A 25,306-nucleotide genomic window follows, 5' to 3' on the forward strand; every position below is an offset into this window, starting at 1 on the left:
CACACTTGTCCTCCTCAAATTGTTTGCTGCCTTAGACACTGTTGACCACTCAATCCTACGCAATAGCCTTCCTTCTCTCTGTATGATTGGCAATGCCCTTCAGTGCCTCTCCTCCTACCTATCCAGTCATCATTTATTTCTGTCATGGTACTGAGCTCCATTCTCATCCAAACATGGTTTAGTGGGTGCTCTTCAGGGATCAGTTTTAGCCCCTCCTTGTGGCACTGTATACGTTCGCTTTCACCAATACTATCTCTTCCTTTGGCTTCTGCTACCACCTCTATGCTGACGATACTCAAATCTTCTCATTTCGATCTCTAGCTTTCAATAGTCAAATCCCCAACTAAATAGCAGCCATCAGGTCCCGGATGGCTAAACTAAAATTGAAATTATCTATTGTCCACCGTCTTCCAAACTTTCTCAGTTTTCTCTAACCCCAAAAACTTACCAGCTCTCTCTTCATCCTACAGTCTGAACAGTATCCTTAAATGTAGAACCTGATCCAACAGGCCAGATTATACTGAAAGAGATCCAGCTGGCTTACGGTAACACAACTAAGGAGCTCACTGCAGCCCCCGCGCAGGAACCTTTCAAGTAAAGCAGCGTTCAAGAAAAATAAAAACTTGCCTCTTCAAGGAGGCGTTTCCAACTTTCAACGAAACACGCAGATTTATATTCCCACCTTCTTCTATGAAAGGGTCAGTTGAATGCCAGAATATTGTTGACAAAAAATATTCTCTGACATAAATATTGTGTTCTAAATATAGTTTACAAAAATATCTTCGCATTAGGGGCAGATTTTCTATTAATAACTCCGGTAGGGCGATATTTGTGACAGACTGTGTTTAGTTCACCATATTCTGGTACCCTACCAAAAAGGTCGGGGTGTAATTTGAATGCAGAATGACCTTTGTCAAAGACTGCTCCTAAATTACCCTCCTAGAGACCCCAGACAGGTGTCCTGCCTCCCTCAGGAAATGGTTTGGATTTAGTCTTGACCCGCCTCACAAACTGCAGCGGTGTTATAAAGTGGCCTCCACCTCATGCCAGCGTTATACAAAAAACTAAATACAGCTCGTCCCATTCTCGTTTCATCTGAGGGCCAGTGACTGACAGCGCCATAGTGCTGTGAATAGTTGAAAAGACAAGCTTTACCTCAGTGGAAACCTAGGAAAGGAAGGAATTCGTGGAATCAGACCCTGCCTTCTTGGAGTGGTTCCTACTCACAGAGATGATGGAGAGGCACATAAATTGACATGCTGAACGCTCAGGTACAATTTAACCATCCAGACATACCGACCAACCACAGCAAAAAGATATCCATAGTGATTGATGAATCTTGGGCATCAGAGAGCATGGCTACCCGAGGTCCTTACACAATAAAGGCAGGGTGGTCATTGGAGGAATCTCCATATGTAAATGTAAATGTACATGTATTTATATAGCGCAAATCACCGACCCGGTATCTAATCGCTTGCTTAGGGAACCCGTCCTGGTATTCCCCTGTGAGATAACCCCGGCAGGGTATCCACAAGGTAAAAGCCAGGCATCCCACCGCGAGGGGCCGTTGTGGAGATTAAGCAAGCTATTGCCCAGAGTCGCAGAATGTGAACCCGTGAATCGAGTAGGCACCGGAGCGAGAATTGTCGAGTCCGTGGACATTTTAGGACTTGAGACCCGCCGAGCCGGGAATTGAACCCTGGTCCCGGGCTGACTTCTACTTCCAGGTCTGCCTCCTCTAACCAGTGAACCACACTTCTCCTTATCATGAGGTTGAGGGTCTCAGACACCAGGAAAGGACTGGAAATTGTAGGGCTTCCACTCGCGTGAGGGTCTCGCATACCAGGAGGAACCTAGAAATCAATGGGTAACCTAAAACATGATATCTGAGAAACCAGGAGTGGAGTAGGCATTGGAAGGCACTTTGCAATATGAGATTCTGGAAATCCAGGAAGTGAGTGATCCCTTTGTGCAGCTGGAATCAGAAGCACAAAGGATGATCCACTCTAGCAGGGCTTTGTAATCTTGTACAGGGGTCTTTGATGCTCAGTTTCCTGAAAATTGCCTGTTTTGTTTCCAGCTGGATAGGTCGGTGATCACCGGTATTGCCATCGGAGATGAGACTATGCGGAATAAGAGCCTGATCCGGATCCTGTGCAAGGAGCACCATACACCGGTAATGGCACTGCTCCTTCTGAGGAACAACTTTCAACCAAGATATTGTGACAAGCAATGGCTAACAACACTTTCTTTCTGGCCCACCAATCCTGTGTTTTTGCTCAATCTTGCCTCACTTTGTTGCTCGCCATCACCCACTCTTAATATGTAATTTTTTCTTTCACTCTCTCTCTGTCTTTCTTGCTTCTTGAATCTTCAGGTCTCCAATGTCAGCTTCGTGCACAGTCTCCAGGAGACGAATGGCACAGGACTCACAAGCAACATGGCCGCCGAGGCTGAAAAATGTAAGTGCGACTTAGTCCTGCCACCCTCCACCTTCCTATATCCATGCACACCTGCCCTTGAAAACACACTTTGGCTTCCGTGACCCCTAGGGCACACTCCTCCAAAAAGACATGGGGGGACTAACCAAGTTAGGCAGCATGCAAGTAGCATCATGACGCTTGCCACCACAGTACATGACGTTACAGCGCATGACATTACATGTGGCATCACAGGAAGTGATCTCACTGGAAGTGACATCACAAGAAGTGACATTAGATATTAAGACCTCCCACATGTTTATCAGGTATATCATGAGTTAGCACATTAGAAAATTAACAAATGAGATTTGGCATCGGGGTTGTGCCAAAAAAGTGGCGCAATCCAGACACAAACTCTGGGCCTCAACTATTACATTATGTTTTTTTAAACCCTGCCACAAAGAAATTGGCAACAAGGAGAAGCATAGTAGCAGATCTGTTCTGCTTAATTGGTTGCAAAGTCTGGATTTTAAAATATTTTATGGGTTTAAGGCATCTGCTGCAAAAGTGCCCAGTAAATCTCAGGGAATAATAATGGTGAGATAACTCTGGAGGTTAATGCATTTGTTAGAGAGATCTATGATCTGTGTACGTCCCATATTTGAATCATAGTAGTATATAGAAGGTGAATATGTCTCCTGCAAAGCACATCATGTTACAAAAGAAACAAAATACTGCAATTTAAATTTTTATTTGTGTAAATACTGGGACAGACCAACACATCTGACTTTCTTACAGTGCAAGCACTTATATACAAGGACTGAATAAGGTCAAAAGTATGTGTCTCTTAAGTACCTGTGAAGAGACAAGCTGTGTGCTTTTGTTTCTGTTGCATTTAAGTGTGAGGTTACAGGAGGCCTGCAGTCAGGATACTCGATCCAAAGGATGCCTGATGGCCCCTTAACATCTGCCTTTATCTTTGGCCCAGCTGGAGGTATAAAAAAAGCCCCATCGCTGCCTAAACGTTGCTGCTGGGAATGGAAAACAGACAACGTACAGGCGCTGCTGAACGTGTCTTGGTGTTCCTGAAAATTACACTGGGACAAGTTCATCATATTACTGTGGGGACCTACTTCTAGGCAGGGGAGACGGTGTACACCCTCTGAAACTAGTGGGTGGACCTCTTGTACATACGTGTACCCCGACTCGTGCCCTGGTGACCAACCTCTCCCTGTGAACACCACTATCCATCCTTAGCATGCGCCACCTTATCCTGAATATGAAAAGTCAGCCTGGGCTAGAGTTCTGATCTGGCTGGTGGATGGTGTAAGCTTCACAGGGTTCCATGTAATGCACATGCAGCTTCTGTGCGCTCTCATCTCTGCCATGATATTACAGATCCCAGTGGTCTGGCATTCTTTGTTAAGGAGGCCAGTACTGCTGCTAGACCTATCAACAGCAATGGGTACGACGGTCTCGCTGGAAACCCACCTGACAAGCCGCTTCCCCTGTCTGTCCGCATTCAGTGTGAATTGGGAATGAGGCTTTAATGTCTTCCCCTTTGACTGCTAAACTTGAGTTGCAGTGGCGTAGCTAGGCCCTGCGTTTTCCGCCTGCGGCGGCCGAATACAAGAGACGGGGTAGGAATGTTTCTGGCGATTCATGTGGCATCGGCCACAGGTAGGAGCAGAGGTGGGGGCGCTGCCGCCAAAACACATACCACAAGGAGCAGACCGCCCCCTTGCTATGCCACTGTTCGGCACATGCCTCTGAAACTAGTAGTTTGCCTGCAAGCACCTAGAAGGCCATACTCACTCCTCCTCATCGTCATGAAAGAGGAGTTGGTGCTGCCTTGGTAGTGTGAAGCTGCATGACTGGCTGGAGCGGCTAACTTAAAAGGACTGGACATCCATTTGTTTCACTGAGAACCTGTGAAAAGCTCCAGACACTTAATCATTCTTTTTTTAGTCTGCTTCGACAGTGCATCTGTTGGTGAACTATTGTTACTAATTCTTTTAAATACTACAGAGTTAGGTTTGACTCCACCTAGAGAGGTGTTACCTTCTCGCGATATCCTCTATTTCATATATAATTGTGTCTGCTCTTGAGTGCATGCATTCCAATGCCTGCAGGATTGTTTTGTGTATCAAAAGTACACTGAATCATCACACAGTAAATTATTTATCTCATAGATATATTCTTTAACCCCTTCGGTGCTGATGACGGCTCCCGGTCGTCATCAGTTATGGTGGGCATGTGCTGATGACGGCCGGGAGCCGTCATGACCACGCCCGCGATCGGAATGTGCTGCACAGGCGCAGAATTCCGGCCGCGGCGGAGGGGTTAAAGAATGCAATCTTTTCATGTTGTTTGTATTCAATGCCGCAGGCTTGTAGTACAGACTCAAAATGCAAGCCAGAACTATTCATCTGACCAATGTTTGTATTTTAAGAATGTGAGATTTTACATAGTGAAAATTTTATATTTTAACATTTAAGTAATGCACTTTATGGTTAGGAATAGCCAAATAAAGTTTCTTTTGACTTTGACTATTGCCTTGCCAATGCTTGTTTCTATCTGCAGGTAACCACTTGTTTGTGAACTCTCACCTTCCGGACCTGGCGGTGGGCCTCATCCTGCTGGCTGGCTCCCTTGTCGTCCTCTGCACCTGCCTAGTGATGCTAGTCAAGATACTCAACTCCACCCTCAAGGGCCAGGTGGCCAAAGCCATCAAGAAAGTCATTAACACAGGTCAGTGGTGGTGGGTACCACGGAGGGGAAGTGTAACACCAGTGAGAGCACTGCATAGGTAGCTGGTATAAGGGATTTAGTTGCTCTTATTGGCAAAAGATGGTACCCGCCATAAAGGAAGCCAACTTAGGAAAGAAAAAAGCTGCCACTGGCAAGGTAGAAGTAAATAAGCAAACGGGAATAAGCAAGATCCACCTTAAATTCGAACTGGAAGGAAAGCACCTTACTGCTGTACATAGTATGATAGTTAACTGAGAACACAAAAAGCAGAAAAGACTAAGGGGCTCATTACGATGTCGGTCAGAGTGGCCTCCGATCGACATCGCAGCAGTCTTGGAACCGACCGACCTCCTGTTGGCAGTCCCGACACCGCAATTACGATGCACCGCACATGGTGCAGTCGCAAGCTCCCATTTTTCTATGGGAGCTTGTGCTGCAGTCAGAAACTGGCCGCAGCACAAGCTCCCATAGGGAAATGGGAGTTTCTTTTAATCCCTGAATTGCGTGGTGGGCCCCTCGTGGTGCTTGCCACATGATGTAAGGATTAACGGGGGCTCCATGGGTGCCCCCCAGGCCTCCAACTGGAGGCATGCGGAGGCATGGGGGCCCAGCTAAGGGCCCCCCAAGTGTCGTTATGATGGGCTTTTCATGTCGCAAAGCCCTACATGAAAAGCCTGCCAGAAACTGACATCGTAATCCAGACGGCGGAAATGCTATCCTTAAGGAATTACGTTGTTGTCTGACTGGCCGACGGGCTCCTTGAGCCAGAATGACCAGCCAGTTTACACTCCGATCGCCTTCATTGTAATAAGGCGGTCAGACTGTACACCTTAGATGTCGGACAGAGGCTTTCCAACCAAGATCAATATAGGGCCCTCAGTGTTAAATCACAAGATTGAAGAATGATAATACAAGTCATCAGCCAGGATCCTCATGAAATGGAGCTCCTGGTTGGTATGTAAAAGACTGTGTTCATGCCACTGCTCTGGATGATTTTCAATACCCAATAAGAAAGCTCCTTACATAGAGAGCAGGAAGGGGACTTCTACCAAGAAATGACAGACATTGTGTCTACCCTTCTCTTCTTGAAGTGCCCTAATGTGAAGGCAGAGGTAGACAAACATCAGGATGATGGAAACACGACTGGTCGCTTTGGGACTCCTGACGCTGAGACTTTCAGTAGGGGTAGGAACCTGGGTTGACATGTAGCACATGGTACAGCATGTCACCCAGCATATGGCCACTAATAATGAATGAAGGAGGTTTAACCCGTTCACAGCCAGAGTTTCTGTCTTCCTGGTCATTTTGTGACCTATTTGTACAGCACAGGGGTAGTGAAAGGGTTCAAGGTAACCATAACCACATTGGCACATATTTATGAGCACACAGACTATACCTAGATCGTGTGGGAGAGACCTCATTGAAACAGTCAACAGTACAACTAGATGAAGATGAAGGCAGGGCCGGACTGGGAACAGAAACCGGCCCTGGCAAACTGCTCAGCTGACCCCCCAGTTTCGGCCGATTTTGTTACAGGGGGTGATATTGCCAACCCCCGGTAACAAAAACGGCCTCCGAGGGGGCCAAAACCGCCACCCTAGCGGCCTGCCGGGGAAACGCCCTGTGCCCGCTACAGCCAGACCGACCCTGGACTTAGGCCTGTAATATGTAAGGCGTGCACTGTCCCTATTTGTGCCACGGTACACCTTTAAGCAGTAGCATCATGTGTAAAAAGGAACAGTGCATCTTATTACATTGAATGCTCTGCCCCGAGGACTAACACAACCTTGCAGCTGCCCTGGGGCAGCACATTCAGAGAAATACAGAACTGCTGATGGAAGCAGCCGCTCCTTGTGTCACAATGTGGCTCGCAGCCTCCTGCAATTTAAAGAGGAGACAGAGAACCCCCTACAGGCGGCTGCAGTGAATGACTGAACCTGCTTGGAGTCCATGGGTCCCTCTTTCACCCTGCAGAGGGTTGCCCTCAGGGGGCACACTTATGGTGCATTACCTTTTTGTTGCACAATCTCAGTGCGCTTCCTAAGGGCCATGTTTACCTCTGTGTCCAGATCCATAATAGGCCACCCCCACATGCAAATGAGGGATTGCCCTCTGAAGACAGCGCTGGCACAACATGTGCACCAGCACTACCTGTACTATGGAAGGGGCTGCACAAGCATTAATGGCCTCTTCTGTAATACTGTAGTGCCCCCAGGGCTCACAAAGTGGCTGCACACACATGTTGGGCCTTCAGAAAACTATAAGTAATACGGCCCAAGATAGGCATAGGTTGTTGGGAAAGTGTGGTAGAGCTCAGAGAGCTCAGAGAGCAAGTGTGGTGATGGGAATATTTGCACCAGGCATTTCCCGTGATACCTGAGAATTATGCGCCAGCTGCAACGTTTTCCACCTCTGAGTTTTCAAGATAAAATCATGAGTTTTGTGACCCCTTTAAACATTGTTGGGAGAATGAAACTGTTGTGACGTCATTCCGCTCCACGCACCGCCGTGGAATGCTAGAATGCAGAAACATAGTCAACATCCATTCAGCGCCACCAATGTCACCAGGAAAATGGTTGTAAAGTTAACCTATGAGACAATGTCATGTACTGCAACTAGCAGTCACAAAGAAGTATTGCCAGTTTGCAGTGAAAACTACATCTGGGCAGAAACTAAGCAGAAAACTCTGAAAGCTACATGTGGACCAATAAACGGGATATATGTAATACTTTAGTTGTGTAATAAAAACTTTGCACACAAAGCAAATGCACATATCAGAGGAGCATACCTCATCCTCGAGCTAAGCGGGGCACGTCTTTGGTTTCTGCTGACAAGTGATGGTCACTGCTTCGCTCTTACGGCCTAAAATCATCTTGCATCAGACCCCGCAGAAGGTTATGCCATTGAGTGGTGTTTACCATTCGGTAGAAGCACAGCAATACACAATTCTTGACTGCTACCCAACTCTAGGTTGGGATGTTCTACAATGTTCAGGAGAGCTGGATCTTAATTACAGAATGGATTGTCACTAAGCATGCATACTCCTTTTTTCCACATCATCAAATATTTATTATGGAATTTAAATACATAAATATTAAATATTCTACTAAATCAGTATGTATATTCTACCAGCCATCCTCATAGACTTTTCAATTATCATTCTGTCGGGGATCACTACAAGCTACCAGATTACACCAGCTACTGCTTAAACTGCTTCGCTATTACTACTGAGATCTAGAACCAGGAAGTGATTGTGATCCCTTAGCACACGGTTCTCCAACGTTGGTCTTGTGAGATTTTTAGTATATTCCCATTTAGATAAATGTAGTTATCTTAAAAATCTGGCATGGACCCAGCCCTCCAAGTCCGACTTAAGAGAACCCTGCCTTAGCACTGTGAAATGGCGTCAAGCAAGAGCTAGTGACTACTGTGCCACCAGAATATGGCAGCAGCACAAAGCCAGGAGATCCTTTTCAATGAACTGCAAAACACATATCAGAGTTAATAGGAGATGTAAATCAATATCCAAACAAGGCATATATGATGGAGAAAGTATATTATTAAACAATGGGGGAAGGTCCATGAGTTGATGGTGTTAGCCTTGTGTGGGGCTATCTTTTGGGGAAGGAGGGGATTGGGGCAGCACGGTCCCATAAGCATGTGTTGCTCTGCAGTACTACTCTACTGCTGAACATTTCTCTGATCTTGCTTTACTTTTTGGGTTTAGATCTGCCGTACCCCTTCAGTTGGGTGACCGGATACTTTGCCATGTTCGTTGGTGCTGGGATGACCTTCGTGGTGCAGAGCAGCTCAGTCTTCACCTCAGCTATCACACCACTGATCGGTAAGAGGCAGTCAAACCACTGCAGGGAGCAAAGACGACAAGCCTTTGCCTCCTTTTTGAAGATCATTGTGGGTATTGTTTTTTATTATGGATTGTTGCCACACGCAGGACACTTCACTATGCTATTTATTAGGCTCTTCTATTGTGTTAAAGTTTTGCACTGGCAGGATGTGTTGCGAAAGTATAACTATAAGGTTATTGTCAGTCTTGAATGTAGGAGAGATGTTCTATGTTCATTAAGCTCTAGGTCAGGTCTGTTGCCAAATCTGGATTAATTAATACTACACAAACAAAGGAGCTTTGGTTCTTAATTATATCACTTGGTTTTCTTGTGGGACCAGGCCCAGGGCCCAGGGCCAAGTGTCTATTCTTGATGTGTGTGGGTGGTACAAATAAAGATGCAGAACAACTGAACACATGGAGGAAGCTTACATTTGGATACCAAATGGTTTAATAAATCTGAACATAATCATTGGAGAAAACTCTTAACAATATCAGTTAGTGATTATGATAAACTAACAAGCCCACTCTTTTCTCAAATGACATGTCCCAAATCCAAAGGCAAAAGGTAAACAAAGCCTCAACTGCAGCTTCATTTAACTTCTTTAACCCCTACCGTGCGGCCGCGATTCCCCCCGTGTGCGGCCACCGAACGAACAGGGCGGGGCCGTGACGAACCCCAGCCGTCATCAGCACACGAGCACTGTGGAGCGTGACGGCTGGGGTTCGTCACCAGCATGGAAGGGGTTAACGCTTAAAAACATACACTGTGACGTAAAACCTTAACCATGGCATATAAGGGAAAGCTAAAGTGAAGCCATGGATAAGGGATTGGCACTAACTGTGACATTCCAGGGGACTCAGGAATGAATTCCTGAAGGGGGCTCCCTGGCGGAGTATTCTTCCTTCTAAATTTATCTGTCTGGCGAATGAAGGACCCTGCAACAAAACTGGTTGACTTCAGCAGCATTGTGGAGGTCCTAATGGATACTGGAATATTGTTCCAGATCCTCAGTGCATAGATGGAAAAGACCTGCTGCCTCATTTTTTCTTTTTTTAAACAATTTAGTTTGTGGTCTGATTGTGCCCTGGCAGCGGGTGTTCCAAGAACCACCATAAATGGTGAGCTTGTCTGCAAGATAAGCAGGGGTGCTGGTTGTGACGGCTTTGTAAATAACACAACAACTTTCGAAGATGCCACTTGCCGGTTGTGGAGCCAAGGGAGTTCCATCAGGATATGGGTGATGTTTCTTCAGAGCCTGGATGAGATGTGCTGAGCTGTGTAGCATGCCCTTAAAGGGGGTCAGAGTGCAGTTTGGGAAGCCATGGAAGGTCATGGAGCAGGTCAATACCACCATCCAGATACAAGCACGAGGGCTTGAACGGAAGTCCTGAAGTCGCTTCCTGGAAGAAACGGCTTCACTTTCTTTAGAAGAGCGAGCCGGTGCCAGGACATCTGTATTTCTCGCAGTTTGTTATTTGAGAATGAGTTTGGTGCTCAGAGTGAATCGAAGTGACTTGACATTCAGTCAACCTTGGTGTTTAAAGCTGTTAAGGTTCATGTCATTGCACCAGGTTTGTACTGTTTTAATGTTTTAAAGAGAAGGGGGTTGCAGTGATTAATCTTTTTTTAATTTTCTGTACTTTAAGACTAATAGACTCTACCCACAGTCTTTATTAATTTCAAAATAATGTTTATATTACCATTGCAGCCCAATCCGATCACAACTGCAATTCACCCCAGGGAAACTCAGCAACTCAACCTTACATTAGGCCCCTACAAAATGTAAATTATGCTGGATTAATGTGTGCAATTTCGGGAATTTCGTTTTACGTGAAATTCCTGAAATTACATAATTTCTCGCAATTATGCCACAGTTTGTGGCAAATTAACTGTGCCGGAGCATGGGACCAACACAAATAAACAGAATGCCAGCAGCTGTACTGCATAGCAATTATGTTCTTTGTACTATTTTTAGCATGAAATGTGTCCATGCATCAAAAAATGACGTGAGAAGACATTTTGCTCTAAAATATAGCGCTAAATGACGGATTTGTATTTTGCATAATTATATTCAATTTTGCACAATGTTCACAGACTTTTCACATAACATGAAAGCAAATTATGTAAATTTCGCACACCTCTATCTTGCATATGTGAATCTGAAACCAACCCAAGGGCAGCTCAAACTTAACCCATTTACAATTTAACATAGATCATCTACATTGTAACGAATTTGCCTGAAGATCAACCTTGCTAACCATCTGCACTTCCGTACTCCTGTGTCACATTACTTTCTACACCTGCAGCTAAACCTAATGCATGTGCAGCTCAGCCTCACCCACAATCAGATCATACTAAACCAGCTGCAGTTCAGCCTAAAGCTCCGGTTGCTTAATTATTGTGTTAATACATTAACTTAACTTGCTTGCAGATTAAACTGATGAATCTCAAAGCATCCGCCTAGTTCATCTATGCTTAGCGTACCTATCTGTAGTCTGGTTGTATGACACAAAATCAATAGCAAAAATATCACCTGACATATGCACAGTGGCCTAAATGTTGTTTCCAAAAATATCATCACTTCTTTGTGTATAAATTTCCTTTTATTAACTCAAATTAAGAAATATTTTTGTAAATGATATTTTGGACACTGTTTTTGGCAGACGATATTGAGGCCACAATATTCTGGTGCCATACAGATTTAAACAAACCTACGCTTAGTCTAACCTATGCATAGTTACTTCTGGTGACCTAAATAGAATTCAGTGTAACCTACTCACGTGACAGTCTAGCCTATATAAGGCGCTGCCAAACCTAAGTATGCTTTAGTTGAGCCTGCTGGCATTGCTATGTAATTAAAGCTCGGCCCAACCCAGCTTTTATTGCACACTGCATAGAGTGAGCCTGTATGCCAGCCTAACGCAGCTAAGGGCTCTGCCTGACTGCTCCAGCTGAACTTAAGCAGATGAGCACTCGAGGTCCCCCAGCAGTGGTGGCTTGGGGCCCATCAATATGGTAGGCAAAAGCACACCAAGAAGCTCTCTTAGGGCACATGTTACATGTTGTCTGGGAGTCCCAATCATGGGTTGTCTGAATGTGATTCATGCTGGAGGTTCGGAGACCTCCCAGTTCCTAAGAGCTGTACAGTGGAGTTGCGGAGAGTCCAACTCAGTCCATGTCTCATCACATATACTGTTTTCAGTCCTGGGCTTCCAACCTACAAATCACATCTCTCAGGTGTGTCAGTCTAACTGGCTCAATGGAAACAATCCAAGACTACCACATCCAGAATGCACTGAGTATCCATCTGAAAACCTAGCCTCAAACAAAGTCCGTGATGACCTGGAATTAGATGGTCTCCACAATGGGTCGATTGGTCGATTGCTCACTGGTGTGGGAAGGAGGTTAAAACACAAACAATTCGGCATCCATCCTCTTTAGGATTCAAGGTAAGTCAGACGAGCCTTCAGAGGGATAGCCCATTGGACCCTCAAGGCTACAGACTGAAGGGCTCAGGGTGGTCACATTATCAGGGTAGACAGGATGCTATGGGATAGGGGTGGTCAGTGTGGTTGAGTAAGACAGCTAGTGCTGGGTGGGAGATTGTGACGAGACGCGGAATGTGATTTGAGATTTAAAAAAAAAAAAATTAATATTTATTTTATTCGGAAAACCTCATAGATGACATTTCAGACCAATACAGGCATGGGCCTACAACCTCTCGGGCCAGCCGCTAGATAAAATCAAAACCTTGCAAGGCAAAAATAACACAGCTCAGCATCTCTAGGGCCGGAGTCATAGCAAATCTAAAAAGCAGGATTTACATGTAAGCGTGTCCACGAAACATCAGGATTTGAGAGGATTCCATTTTATAATATGGGAAGAAGGATCCGATGACATACAATCAAGCAAAGTCTTATTCGGAGCAAGTCGTGGAACAGGATATTAGCCTTCTGTACAAGCCTGATTAGAAAATTACCTTAAAAACGTACAAATCAGAATCTGCCAGCTTACAATAACTACGCGCTAACTCGATGTCCTACCCGTAGGGTCAACAAACATTGAAAGAAAAACGCAAGCGCACATTGCAAGATTACGTCCCAAAAAGAACAAGACTTGACCCCCCATCTAAGCGAAGGTATGTAAGAAACAAGAAAGAGAATACAAATAGAAAGAGAAAAAAGAGGCCATAGAAACAAAAGAGAAACGAAAACAAACCCCATCCCCCAACCCCCCACCCTGCATACCAGCAGAAGGCTACGGCCCACCTCCCCCTATAGGCATGCCTGTCGTCCCAACAACTGAAACCCAATTTACGAGAAAAAGGAGGAGGACCCTTGCACCCGCCCCCAGCCCCCCCCCCCCCCATCCCACCGCATCTCAGAAGAGAATGTAAGCTCCCCGAAAAGGGAGCAGCCACCATCATGTGTCCATCTCACACCCCCCACAATCACAATAACGAGCCAAGTCCCGCATCACCACCGGAATCACCAACTCAGTAAAACAATCATGCAATGCTCATCCCTGGCCAGTCCGAGAAAGAGTAAGCAAACTCTCCAGCCCAACAGTTCCACAGGCAGACAAGCCTGGTGACCAAACTTGCTTCTTAGGAGCCACCCAGGTGCTCAGCGGAGACAGAAGAACAGTGACAAAACAGCTTCACCAGTAGCCACTTTCCAATAGTGAGAGGACCCGGCGTTGCTGTTTGGTGGCGAGCACACATGTCGGAAAATCAAAAAGAATATCAGTCGTGCAAATCCGGCCGGCGAGCTCACTGTTCTCAAAATCCAGCACTTCATGCCCCAGGGAGTCCACGGTGATCATTAACTAAGCGTTGACAGGCGCCCGACCTATCATACTCCCATCTGCGCCCCCAGGTCCCATTTCAGGAACAATAGACGCCAGTGAGTCATGGAGGGCCAACAATCTACGGCTCAGGGAGGAATGAAAATCCTTGACAGCCAAAAGGACATCTCCCAGTGTGTACTCCCTTTCTCCACTGTCGGCAGTTGCAATGCTCCTCGCCCCTGGGGACCCCCCAGGGAAGATAGTGAACATCGTATCAGGCATCAGGGGTCGCATTGTCCCCTGGTAGTCTATGTTGGGGTTGGAGCGGAACTATTTAGAACCCGCATTAGTACAGCGTCACCAACCTCTTATCCGCCATGCCCGGAGGAAAGATCCATATTCCGACACCGGCCACGGCCAGCGGACGATCACCCTAAGGGCCAGGTCGCCCTGGGCAGCCCACCAAAGAAGACCACTATGGGCGGCAGGACTGTCGTCTGTTCCCGGGACCTCCAGTGCTGAGAACATCAGCCAAATGCGTGCCGTGAGGCTCTGGGCACTCGCATCGTACTCCGCTCGTGTCCGCCAGCAAAATCGCGCAAGCTGTGACTTCCGTAGGGGTCCACCGGTCCTCTCTGCTCGGCCGCGGCCTCTGTTGTTCAATTCCTCCTCGGCCACATCACAGCTCGAGGACCCGGATTACAGCTGGCACAGGCCACAATCTTCGCGTCGACGTTTCTCGGCCATCCGAGGTGATCGCGAACTCGGAGTTGTACGGTCGGGCACCGCGCCACCTCAGCTGCGCGGGGGTATGGTGCAGCCACAGGATCAATTACAGGATGCTAGGGAGGGAGAGGGCGAGCGGCGGAGCCGGGCTCCTAAGCTGCCATTTTGGACGCCGTCTTGGCTCCTCCTCCTGATTGGAGATTTTAAAAGAGCAATATCCAGCTAGGCTTTAGAAACATGCTCTAATATTGACAAAACCCTTTTACCAGTCTTTAAAAGTGCTCTTAGGGTTCTAACACCTGCACTGACCACAGTCAGGGGCCCTAGCTTGTTTATATTAGAGAAAATAACCCCCAAAACAGCCAGCTGTCAGTGAGCACGATATTTAACCCTTGCCAGTCTTCTAGCCATGCTGAACAGCATGGGGACGCTGTGCAAAATGTTTTTTTAAAAGTCAACAAAAAACATTTGTATGCACACGCACCAAGCATGCATATGCCTTGAAAATGATCAAGCACTTTTTTCTTTTTATTTGCTCATCCAAGTTAGATCAGTCACTAAAAACCAAGCATTGGCATAGCCATTAGGTATCGCCTTTGGGACCTTATAAGTGTTTAGCCATGCAACACTTGATGTTGTTGCAAAAAGGATATTGTCCTTGATAACTAAACACTTATAAGGTCCCAAAGGCGAGACCTATTGGCTATGCCAATGCTTCTTTTGAGAATAGGTCCAGTTTGCTTTGCACTGGACACGCTTGAAGGATAGCTTGTGTCTGCTTTTTCAGGAGGCAAGCTTGGAGGGTTGCCTGCATAGTTAGCTGCCAAGGTTTTAGATTGCTATGTGTGACATTTTCATAATTACAGTGTAAACATGAGTGACATTTGAACGACTATGAGTGACACTATTTGGCGAGCAACATCAAGCAATAAAGACAAGGGAAACTTATAAGTAAAAGCAATTACCCCCATCTCAGCAATGAGAAACTCCAAGAAGAGTTACATCATATGCTACCTGCAGCATTATTCCAAAAGAAAATAAGCTCATCAAACAAATTAGTTGACCGAACGGTCCGCCTCAGTCCAGTGCGCTGCCCACTACCTGCTGGGTCCTGTGGACGGCAGTCACCATCAAACCAGCTGCAGCCTGTTCCTACAAGCTCTACTTTGTGACGTTAGGCATGCTAAGAATTTACATTGACAGGCACCACAGTGGCTCTCACATTCACCCGATCCCAAAAGAGTTAGTGGATGCGACTACTAACGTAGCCTAAAACTATCAGTGAGTAGTTCCCCGCTGTAATGGGGCACGCAGGCGGCAGCTCAGAAGATGAGCAAGACTGTCACAGTGCGTGCTGCTGAACTCACATTTGTATAGCATAATTAATAACACTGTCTCGTCATGTTAAGCAGCGGAAATAACACCGCGCTTTAAAGTGAAACTGTAGTACACCTTTACACACAGGTCACTAGTGTGGTTCATTTGAATATACCAATCCGCCGGTGACAATGGCAGACGTGTATGTAAGACAAAATTACACAAACATGAAGATCACGTGGTGGGGGGCTGGGGTTATACCTGCTCACGTATACAATAACATCATACAAATATGCAAAGTGATTGCCGCTGATGGTGTTTATCTAACGCCCTCTTTCACTCTCTAAGCCATATTTATACATGCAGGATTCGAAATGTACGCCTAGGAGATTAATACCGCAGCATGCCAACCTGCTTTTTGACCCAGACATCTGAATTGCTAAACTAATAGCCAGAAATTGAAGCCTGCTGGAAGCTGACCTCTGCCTGATCTCGGATTCATGCAGACTTTGCAGTATGGATGTTATTAGCTTTTAAATTGCCCAAAGTTTATTGCTTTTTTGCTCATGCTGTTTTGTCGCCTGTGAAAGATAGAACTGAATCACAGGGACTCGACTAGAAAATTGTTTGTGATGTGAAGCAGGCCTCCTCACATAAAAATCCACAGTTTATTTTTGTGACCATGATGGCGATGTATTCGCACAAACACTTTCAGCGAAAGTTAAAGCACATTTGGCGTTTTACGGCCTGCCAGACAAACACAGCGTTTCGCTTGCGGGAGCAAGCAGGGGCACCATCTGTTTGCAAGATAATTACAAACAGATGTCGCCAAAGCTCACTCCTGCAATGGAAACGACCAACGTGCACACGTTGCAATTGAAAGCAATGCAAAGCATGCCCGTTTTTGGGCAAAAAAGCTTATCGATTCCAAGAGGTCCCCTCCTATGCAGCGCATGCGTGCTCCGTAGGCAAGACCTAAAAAATTGTGTGGGTGGGGGAAAGCAACACGGGGGAGAGGACAAGTGGACAGAAGTACAGACCGCTGGGGAAGTAACAAGAGGACGGGACAGCGAAGACACATGGGGTGCAGGTTGGGAGGAGGCACACGTAAGGTATGGATTGGGAAAGAAAATAGAGGGCCCAGTTGGGGAAGCAAATGGAGAAAGAGGAATCAGACGAGAGAGCGCAATGTGGAGCAGGTCGGAGTGGCTCATGGTGAAAAAACTATGCAGTGGGAATAAGCACATGAGGGCAGGGGAGCTGCAAACGGGCAGAGGACGAGCAACACAGGCAAGTGTGGTGGAGGAGAAGTATACGAGGGGGACAACTGAAAAACATTTGCAGTCTCTTAGAGTGCTTAAACAAAAAGAAAAAAAAGTGCCGCCTTAAAAGGGAGCAGAGGAAGGACACAAGTAATACGTCCATGCTCTAGGTGAGGAACAAGAACACAAAGAGGAATCCCACACATGCTAACGAATAAGAAGCAAGAAAATAAGTGTGACAATGAAGCCAACCAAAGGTAAGCAATGGGCAAGCTCTAAGGCTACTGTAAGTTAACAATAATCTTGCAAAAGAATGCAGTGCATGCACTGTCTAGTAGGCTAAACATAGAGTATACTGGCACACTTGGCACTGAAGGTGAGACATTCAGCACAAGAAGGCAAAGCATAGTCTTTGTATCGCAGTTGGCGTCCCATGAACATGCACCTCATTTCATGCCTCTGGTGTGTCTGCACAAATCTTCAGCATCTACCTTCTTTGGCCTGAGGAAATTTCCAACCGTTTTTTCTTCTATAACACACATTTCTTCTCTGCAGAGAAATTACCTACAAAACATGTAATTCAATCTTTGGAAATGCAAGCTCTAGATGGCACTCTAGTTTTTGATCCCATGTTTGAACTTCAACACCTCTTTCGCCACACCTCCTGCTCCCTTCTACACCTTAGTCCAGTTGTGGCTCTCACAGTATGATCCTGTCTTACTGTTTTCCTCTCTCTCACACATTTGCTCTTCCATTTCCATCTTAAATTCACTCTTCCCCTTTCTGCATCATATGTACTCTTACATCAGACTTGATCTCCTGCTGTAGTTGACTCCTTCCCTTCTTCCCTCTCTTCCCCCAGCCCCTCTTAGCCTTTATCACTCTCTCACACTCTCTTCTCATTAAGAATTTCCTGTGTTTCCTTTTTCCAGGCATTGGTGTAATCAGCATTGAGAGAGCTTACCCGTTAACCTTGGGTTCCAACATTGGGACCACCACCACAGCGATCTTAGCTGCCCTGGCAAGCCCTGGAGACAAGTTGGCAAGCGCTTTCCAGGTAATTCACTCTGATCTGGTGTCAGGGATCTGTGGGACGCACGGGTGGGACCTGGAGGAATGAACCATGGGCTCGCTCAGTAATAGCCCAAAGAAGGTCCTGGTTGGTCCTTCTGGATACTGGGACGTTTTGCAGCAGGCCTGTGCCTACGAGCAGATGGCAGAACTTGGGTTTGAGATATGAACTCAGAACATCCTGAGGACAGTAGCATGCCGTAGGCCTGGGAACCAGTCAGCATCATGTGAGGCAGGCTCGTATGGCAGACCTTTGGGGCTGTGGCAGTCTGCTGTCTCACAGGTACATTGAAAAGACCAGTAGTATTGAGGCACAGTGTGATTGCTGTCAAGCTAGTGCCTTTGGGTTGGGTCCACCCTGTGCTGCAAAGGTCTGTGATACACCTCTGATGTGCACATAAATGTATGGTATTGTCAAAGGACTTGTATAGTGCAATTTGGGCACGGGGCACTTGGCGCTAAAAAGGAGACATATGAAACAATACCAGGGCTAAGAAAGGGCATATACACATTTATTTTAAGGGTTCTTCTAAGCCAAGTGATCTGCAGTAGACGTGAATTCCACAGTGCTGCTGTAAGAAGGTAAGTCGGTATGCGCCTTAGGCACTCTTTCCTTAACCCCTTCCATGTTCATGACGAGCTCAGCTCATCATGAGGCACAGTGGAGCTGTGCTTATGACGAGCTGAGCTCGTCATGAACAATGGGGTTCAAGTAGCATCAGCACAGGAGGGGAAAACCATCAGCAGCCAAGGTGTTAAGCATATGATTATGACGCCCAAAAAAGCAACCACACCATGTAAAACACAGTGAATCAATTTCTGGGACAGAAACAAAGATGCACGATGGAAGATGCAAAGTACCTTGAATTGGAACCTGTAGCTGACCAGCAGCCATGCTTGTAATGAGCTGAGAATTAGTGCTTAATTTGAACTGGTGGTTGCAGGTGGGGCCCAGCAGCACTCATTTTTGAGGCCGGGACCTATTTTTCCTCATCAGACTTTCACCCAGAGCAACAGAGGGAGAAACACACAAGGGGAATGAAGTAGAAAGACGGAAAAACCTTGGCACAGGAAGAAAGCAGGGCCCTGCAAAAGTGAGACAAAGGGGCAAGGAGTGTCTGGTGGTGGATTAAAGAGGCACAATGTGGATCAAGACTGCACGTCTTTGGTACTCGGCACCCGGACGTTCAACAGAGCTGGAAGCTGGTTTATCAATCAATCAATGAGAGGTTTATAGAGCGCACTACTCATCTGTGAGGGTTTCAAGGCGATGGGGGAGGGGGGAAGGGGGGAGGGGTGGGGGACAGTTCCTGATCAGTTGAAGAGCCAGGTCTTGATGTCCTTCCTGAATGTGTGTAGGGTCGGGGCGCGTCTGATGTTCACAGGGAGATTGTTCCAGGTGTTTTGTTGCGATGTAGGAAAAGGATCTCCCGCCTGTTCTGTTTCTGCGGATGCGGGGGACCTCTGCCAGGGCAAAGTCGTCGGAGCGGAGGTTCTTGGGTACATGGAAGGATAATCTCTTGTTGAGGTATTTGGGTCCGATGTTGTTGAAGGATTTTGAAAAGTACCAGCGCACATCCCTTCTAGTTACTATTCTCCAAATAGCATCCAGCCATTACAGCTCAAAAAACAAGTAATTTCACAAACTCCTCATAGTCCTCAAAAAGACATGTACAATGTTCATTATTATTCCAAGTCCATTTATTTATAATTCCTTTCTTTTGCCACACCGTCACAGCCGACGCGCGTTTCGCCCTCCGCGGGCTTTTTCAAGGCTGTAATTTATATACAAAACAGTATTTCACAAAAGGATACACAAATAAATAAAGGCCACCTTATGCGTAATCATATTCACATTTCACTATAAATTCATATACTTCCTCCTTGTTTTTTGTTCATCATATTCATATCAAAGTAATACTTTTCTTATCAAAGTACATACATAAATAACATGCAATATATGTGATAATAAAAACACCAACAATGTTATTTCTCCATTTCATCAACCTCTCCTATGTACACTCCCAATGTGCCGTCATCATGTCCATATTGAATTTACTGGTGATCCCATGTTTCATTAGAAAGCACGTTTTTAGACATTTAAGCAAAACAAGTAATACTGTGTCCTGCGTCTTGAAGTATTGCACAATTTTATGAGTAGGTCTGAAAATAAGAAACCACTAAAAATAGCTATCCATTTCATTAGCCGAAGTGCTAAGATCTTTCTCTCCGACCAAACCCATCTTTTAAGCTGCCATTGTTTCCGCGTAATTAATTTGTAGTCTCACTTACCAAAAAGATTATATGGTGAGCAGAGAAGTTTTGCAGTCAACAAGATATCATGAAGCCTAAATAGGCATTGATCCTGTAAGTGTGTAGAAATATACAATTAGTATTTATGCCCCCGTGTGTCACTTAAGTCAAGTGTTGCCAAAATGATTAGCCAAAGCACGAATGCTGGGCTTACCTTTAAGACTTTTTGTTTTGTACACCGGGAGTAAGCCTTGTGAGGTATAGAGTCAAATCTTCCGTTCTTTGGTAAGTAACAAGTTATTGCACATTTGATGGAGCCATGATAAGTCCCATCTGTAATAAAGTATATTGGTATAGAAATTTATTGAGCTGACTAGTCAGATACAAAGTCACTATTCATATTAAAAGAAACATAATGGAGAAACTATACTTTAAAACTTCAAGTCTTTATTTTCGAGTGAAATAACTCGTCAATATGCAATGTACACCCGTTTTATTTAAAAACGCCATCCGCATTTGTTACTGTGGCTCAGAATGAAAGTTAAGACGTAAAGACGGTCATATGCGTGTTTTTTTAAAAAAGACACAAGCAGTTGCACCGCACAGTGTCAGTAAGTCGTAATCTGCCCCTTTCTGCTATGCATAATTTTCGTATATTTGTCCAAAAACAACTAATTAGCCGAAGTCCCATCTAATATGATAAGTACTGCTCAAGAAGTTACAACATAGTCCGAGGATTTATTTTAAGAAGCATGGCGTCTAAACTAAACGTTTTTCCCTCATTTGTTAGCCAAGCAAACATTCGCGGCGTACCTCCATTCTGCCGTGTATATTCTAAAAAGGATCTACTTTTTGTCCCACGTCAGTTTTGAATAACTATCGTGTATCTCAAAAGTTAGCAGCATAACATGCAGAAAGTTTGCGACGAATGCCGTCCACAACGGCGCCTGTCAACGTACTGTCGCGCTCTAAAAATAGCGGACACACGTATATTAATATTATTTTGAACTTACCGCCATAGCGTGTTCTCACGTCATTCGTATGGAGTCCCGTTTCGTTAGGTTTAGCAGCAGCCCTTACGTCTCCCTTCCGGTTTATTAAGATAGTCAGTGAAGAAGGACTACCCGAGACATTCTATTAACCGCCTCCCATTCACACGGTGGCCATTTTGGAGTGTCATACTTCACTCCTATGTGCCATGAAGTATAAACGGGCAGATTTTAAACATTCTTAATCATAACGGGTGCAGGTATATTTACCCAAACCATTACACTCTGTTGTTTATATTTTACCCTCATGCATTCAATTTCATAGAAAACGAAACAAACCATGTATGTAACTATTAATAATAGTATTTAACAGGTCATTGTATACATCCTATTACCTAATAGTTGTTTTTAAAAAGGACATTATGTACATCCTATTATCCAATGGTATACTGTCCAGTGCAATCCAATATTTTCTTTCCAACGGCACATTGCAAAAAAGAGTTGTAACATAGGTTGTGCTTTTGGTTTCCATGTCACATATTATTTGATCATCTCCACATTCCAATCAAACATTTTATTAAGAACCATCTTTTTCTACAGAAACTCACACATTTCTTTATCAATGTTAGCCCCCTTTTCAACTGCTCTTAGTGAGATTATCCATTTGCTCTCCAACTGTCGCAGTTTGTGTTCACGGTTACCTCCCCTGTTCCCTGCCATTGCAACATCAATTCCATGGAACCTAATCCTATGTAGCTCATTGTGCTGATGTTTCGTGTTGAAATGTACTGCGAAAGGATATTGCATATTGTTGTTACGTATTGTACGAATGTGCTCCTGTATTCTTTCCTTTAGGGGTCTTATTGAGCTACCAATGTATATCCAATCACATATACATTTTATGCAATAAACTGTATAAGTAGTGTTACAATTAATGAATTGATGTATCACATGTAGTTTTTGGCTGTTGTATTTAAAGCTAGTTGTCTTGTTTAGTGCAAAACAGCAGATGCAGCAGCCGCCACATCTATAAAATCCTTTCGGGGCCCTGGGTAACCAATCCTGTGCTTTTAAAGGCGGAATATAGCTTGGACACAGCTCCTGTCTTAATGTTCTGCCTCTGCTGAAAGTAATAGAGGGTTTTTGTCCTACTTTCTCATGCAGACTTTCGTCTTCCATTAGCAGATGCCAATGCTTGTTTAGTATATTGTATAGATCTGTGCTCACTGTGCTATAAGGTGTTATAAATCTTATATTTCTTTTATGCTTAGCTGATTTATGTTGTTTGTACTTTAGCAGTGAGTTTCTGTTAATCTTATCAATTCTATTTCTTGCATCGGTTACTGTTTCTTTCTTATAGCCTCTAGATAGGAATCTCATTTCTACGGCTCTCAGTTCTGTGTCTACTCTATCCTCATCACTGCAATTTATTTTGGTTCTCAACATTTCCCCGTAGGAGATAGCTTTTATTTGTGAGATAGGGTGCGCACTTTGAGCATGTAATAAGGAATTACAAGCGGTATCCTTTCTATAAGGAACAGTGTATAGTTTATTATCTTTAACCATAATAGTAATGTCCAAAAAGTTGATTTTTGACACACTTTGCTCTTTTGTGAAATTCAGGTTGAAAGGATTGTCGTTTAGATGGTCAAAAACATTTCCAATTCCTCTCTATTGCCGGTCCAAAACATGAGTAGATCATCTATATATCTACCTAGATACAAGATGTTTTCAGTTAAATTTGTTGGACATTTTCTCCATATATGTATTAGTTCAAAATATCCCATGTATATATTGGCCAATGAGGGCGAAAATTTCGCCCCCATTGCCACACCCTTTATCTGTCGGTACCATTCCCCATTGTGTAGAAAGATGTTATTCGCAAGTACCAGTTGGATCATTGATATCAGCATATTTGAATGTGCATACGTCTCAAAAGGTCTGCTATCTAAAAAATGACGTACCGCCATTGATCCTTTGTCACATGGAATGCTCGTATATAATGAGCATACATCTAACGTGACTAGCCAGTGTCCATCCACCCAATCTACATCCCCAATTTTATTTAAAACATCCCCAGTGTCCTTAATATATGTGGGGAGATTCACCACAAGTGGTTGCAGGAAAAGGTCTATGTATTCTGATATCTTTGCGGTGGGCGATCCTATGCCTGCTATAATAGGCCTGCCTGGGGGGATATCGCTTTTTTTATGTACCTTAGGCAGGCAATATATACAGGGATATGTTGGTGAGTCATTATATAGGTATTTCATTTCCGTTTCAGAAATCAAACACTGTTCCTTCCATATTTTGAGATGATCAAAAATGATTGTCTTTGTTTCCCTTATGGGGTTGACTTTCAACTTGGTATATGTATTAATATCTCCAAGTTGTTTGTCAATTTCCCTCATGTAGTCACTGCGGTTCATCAGGACTATATTTCCTCCCTTGTCAGCCTCACGGATGACAAGGGAGTCTCTCTTTTTTAGATTTGCCACTGCCCTACGTTCTTCATGTGTGATGTTTTGTATTTTGTGCTTGCGTGTTTTTAGATATTTATCCTCTAGGTGGTAGAGATCTTGTACTACATTTCGTTGCGTGGGCGGGGAGTTTGAAGGTGACCCTCTTCTCGACGGTGAGCCAGTGGAGATCTCGTAGGTATTGGGTCATGTGTTTGTGGCGCGGTGCTCAAAGGACGAGTCTAGCTGCGGAGTGTTGAATGGTCTGACGTCTGTGCAGAAGAGTTCTGTTGATTCTGGCGTATAGGGCATTTCCGTAATTCAGTCTGCTAGTTATGAGTGCTTGGGTGACGGTCTTTCTGCCATTGGGGGGATCCATTTGAAGGTCTTGCGAAGGATGCGCAGGCAGTTAAAACTGGTGAAAGCGACGGCGTTGATCTGGCGGGTCATGGAGAGGGAGGAGTTGAGGATGATGCTGAGGTTTCATGCGTGGTCTGTATGGGTGGGTGGGTTACTCCAGTATTGGAACTTTCATAGATTCACATGCCTGAATCATTCCCCGTCGTTGAAACGGGAGTCTCCGATACATAAAAAAGCAATGCTTAGTAGTATAGCAAAGTGAAAAGAGGCCTAGGCCCATTTCCCTTTTGCAACCCATAGCCTTTGTTATGTAAAAAAGGCCCAAACTTTTTCCTGAACCTATCAGAGCTCCTCACCCTCTAGAACACTCCTGAGAGAACCTTCTGCCCCTCAGATTTTCTACCGCACGTTGTGCTAGGGAGTCTACTTTGAGCTCTGCTCAAACTCTTTACTTTTACAGTCTTTTGACTGAGATTTGAGGTCTCTCATCTTCTAATTTCTTCTTATTGGAATTCCTTATTCATCTACCATGTCTGAGAAGGAGAAAAATGGATTATTTAGAGCTTGTTCCACCTGCTCCAAGAAGAGGCTTTATACAGATGACCATCACAAAGATTGCATATACTGTCTCTATCCAGACCATAAGGCAGCAGATTGTAAGGTATGTCGAACCTTTTCAAATAAAACCTTGAGGGATCGTGAGGGAAGGCTGCTGATTTGGCTCCAGAAGATGAAAGCAAGGAAAGAAATCCTCTCAAGTGAGAGTGAAGGGGAGTCTGTATTGTCTAAGAGATCTCAAAGAGAAGTAGACCTCCTCAGACACATTCCTCAGGAGAAAGACCTGAGAAGGCCCCAAAAAAGACCGCTCCATGGTCTTCCGGGCGGAGTCCCTCAAAATCCCCTTCAGGTAAAGCTAAGGGGAAGAAGGGTTCTGCTTCTGAGGTAAAGCAGGAGAAGTCCGCCTCAGAACCTCCAAAATCGCCTCATGGAGTCAAGATTACCATCAAGAGAACTTCCTCTGCGCCTTCTGAGGAGAAAGGAAGTGTTTCAGCGCTGTCGATG

General features: G+C 44.9%; 1 protein-coding gene across 1 annotated transcript in view; it reads left to right on the plus strand.

The window, feature by feature from the left end:
- LOC147666738 (sodium-dependent phosphate transport protein 2A-like) overlaps positions 1–25,306 on the plus strand; it is a 149,882-nt gene that overhangs the window by 109,534 nt on the left and 15,042 nt on the right. Inside the window, exons 9-13 of the mRNA XM_086948912.1 lie at positions 2,081–2,176; positions 2,378–2,462; positions 5,004–5,171; positions 8,899–9,015; positions 18,045–18,169. Of these exons, the coding sequence (XP_086805038.1) occupies positions 2,081–2,176; positions 2,378–2,462; positions 5,004–5,171; positions 8,899–9,015; positions 18,045–18,169 (591 nt within the window). The remainder of the gene's footprint in view (positions 1–2,080; positions 2,177–2,377; positions 2,463–5,003; positions 5,172–8,898; positions 9,016–18,044; positions 18,170–25,306) is intronic.

This window comes from Lissotriton vulgaris, unplaced genomic scaffold (assembly GCF_964263255.1).
Source record: "Lissotriton vulgaris unplaced genomic scaffold, aLisVul1.2 SCAFFOLD_610, whole genome shotgun sequence".
In the NCBI taxonomy this organism is placed as follows: domain Eukaryota; kingdom Metazoa; phylum Chordata; class Amphibia; order Caudata; family Salamandridae; genus Lissotriton; species Lissotriton vulgaris.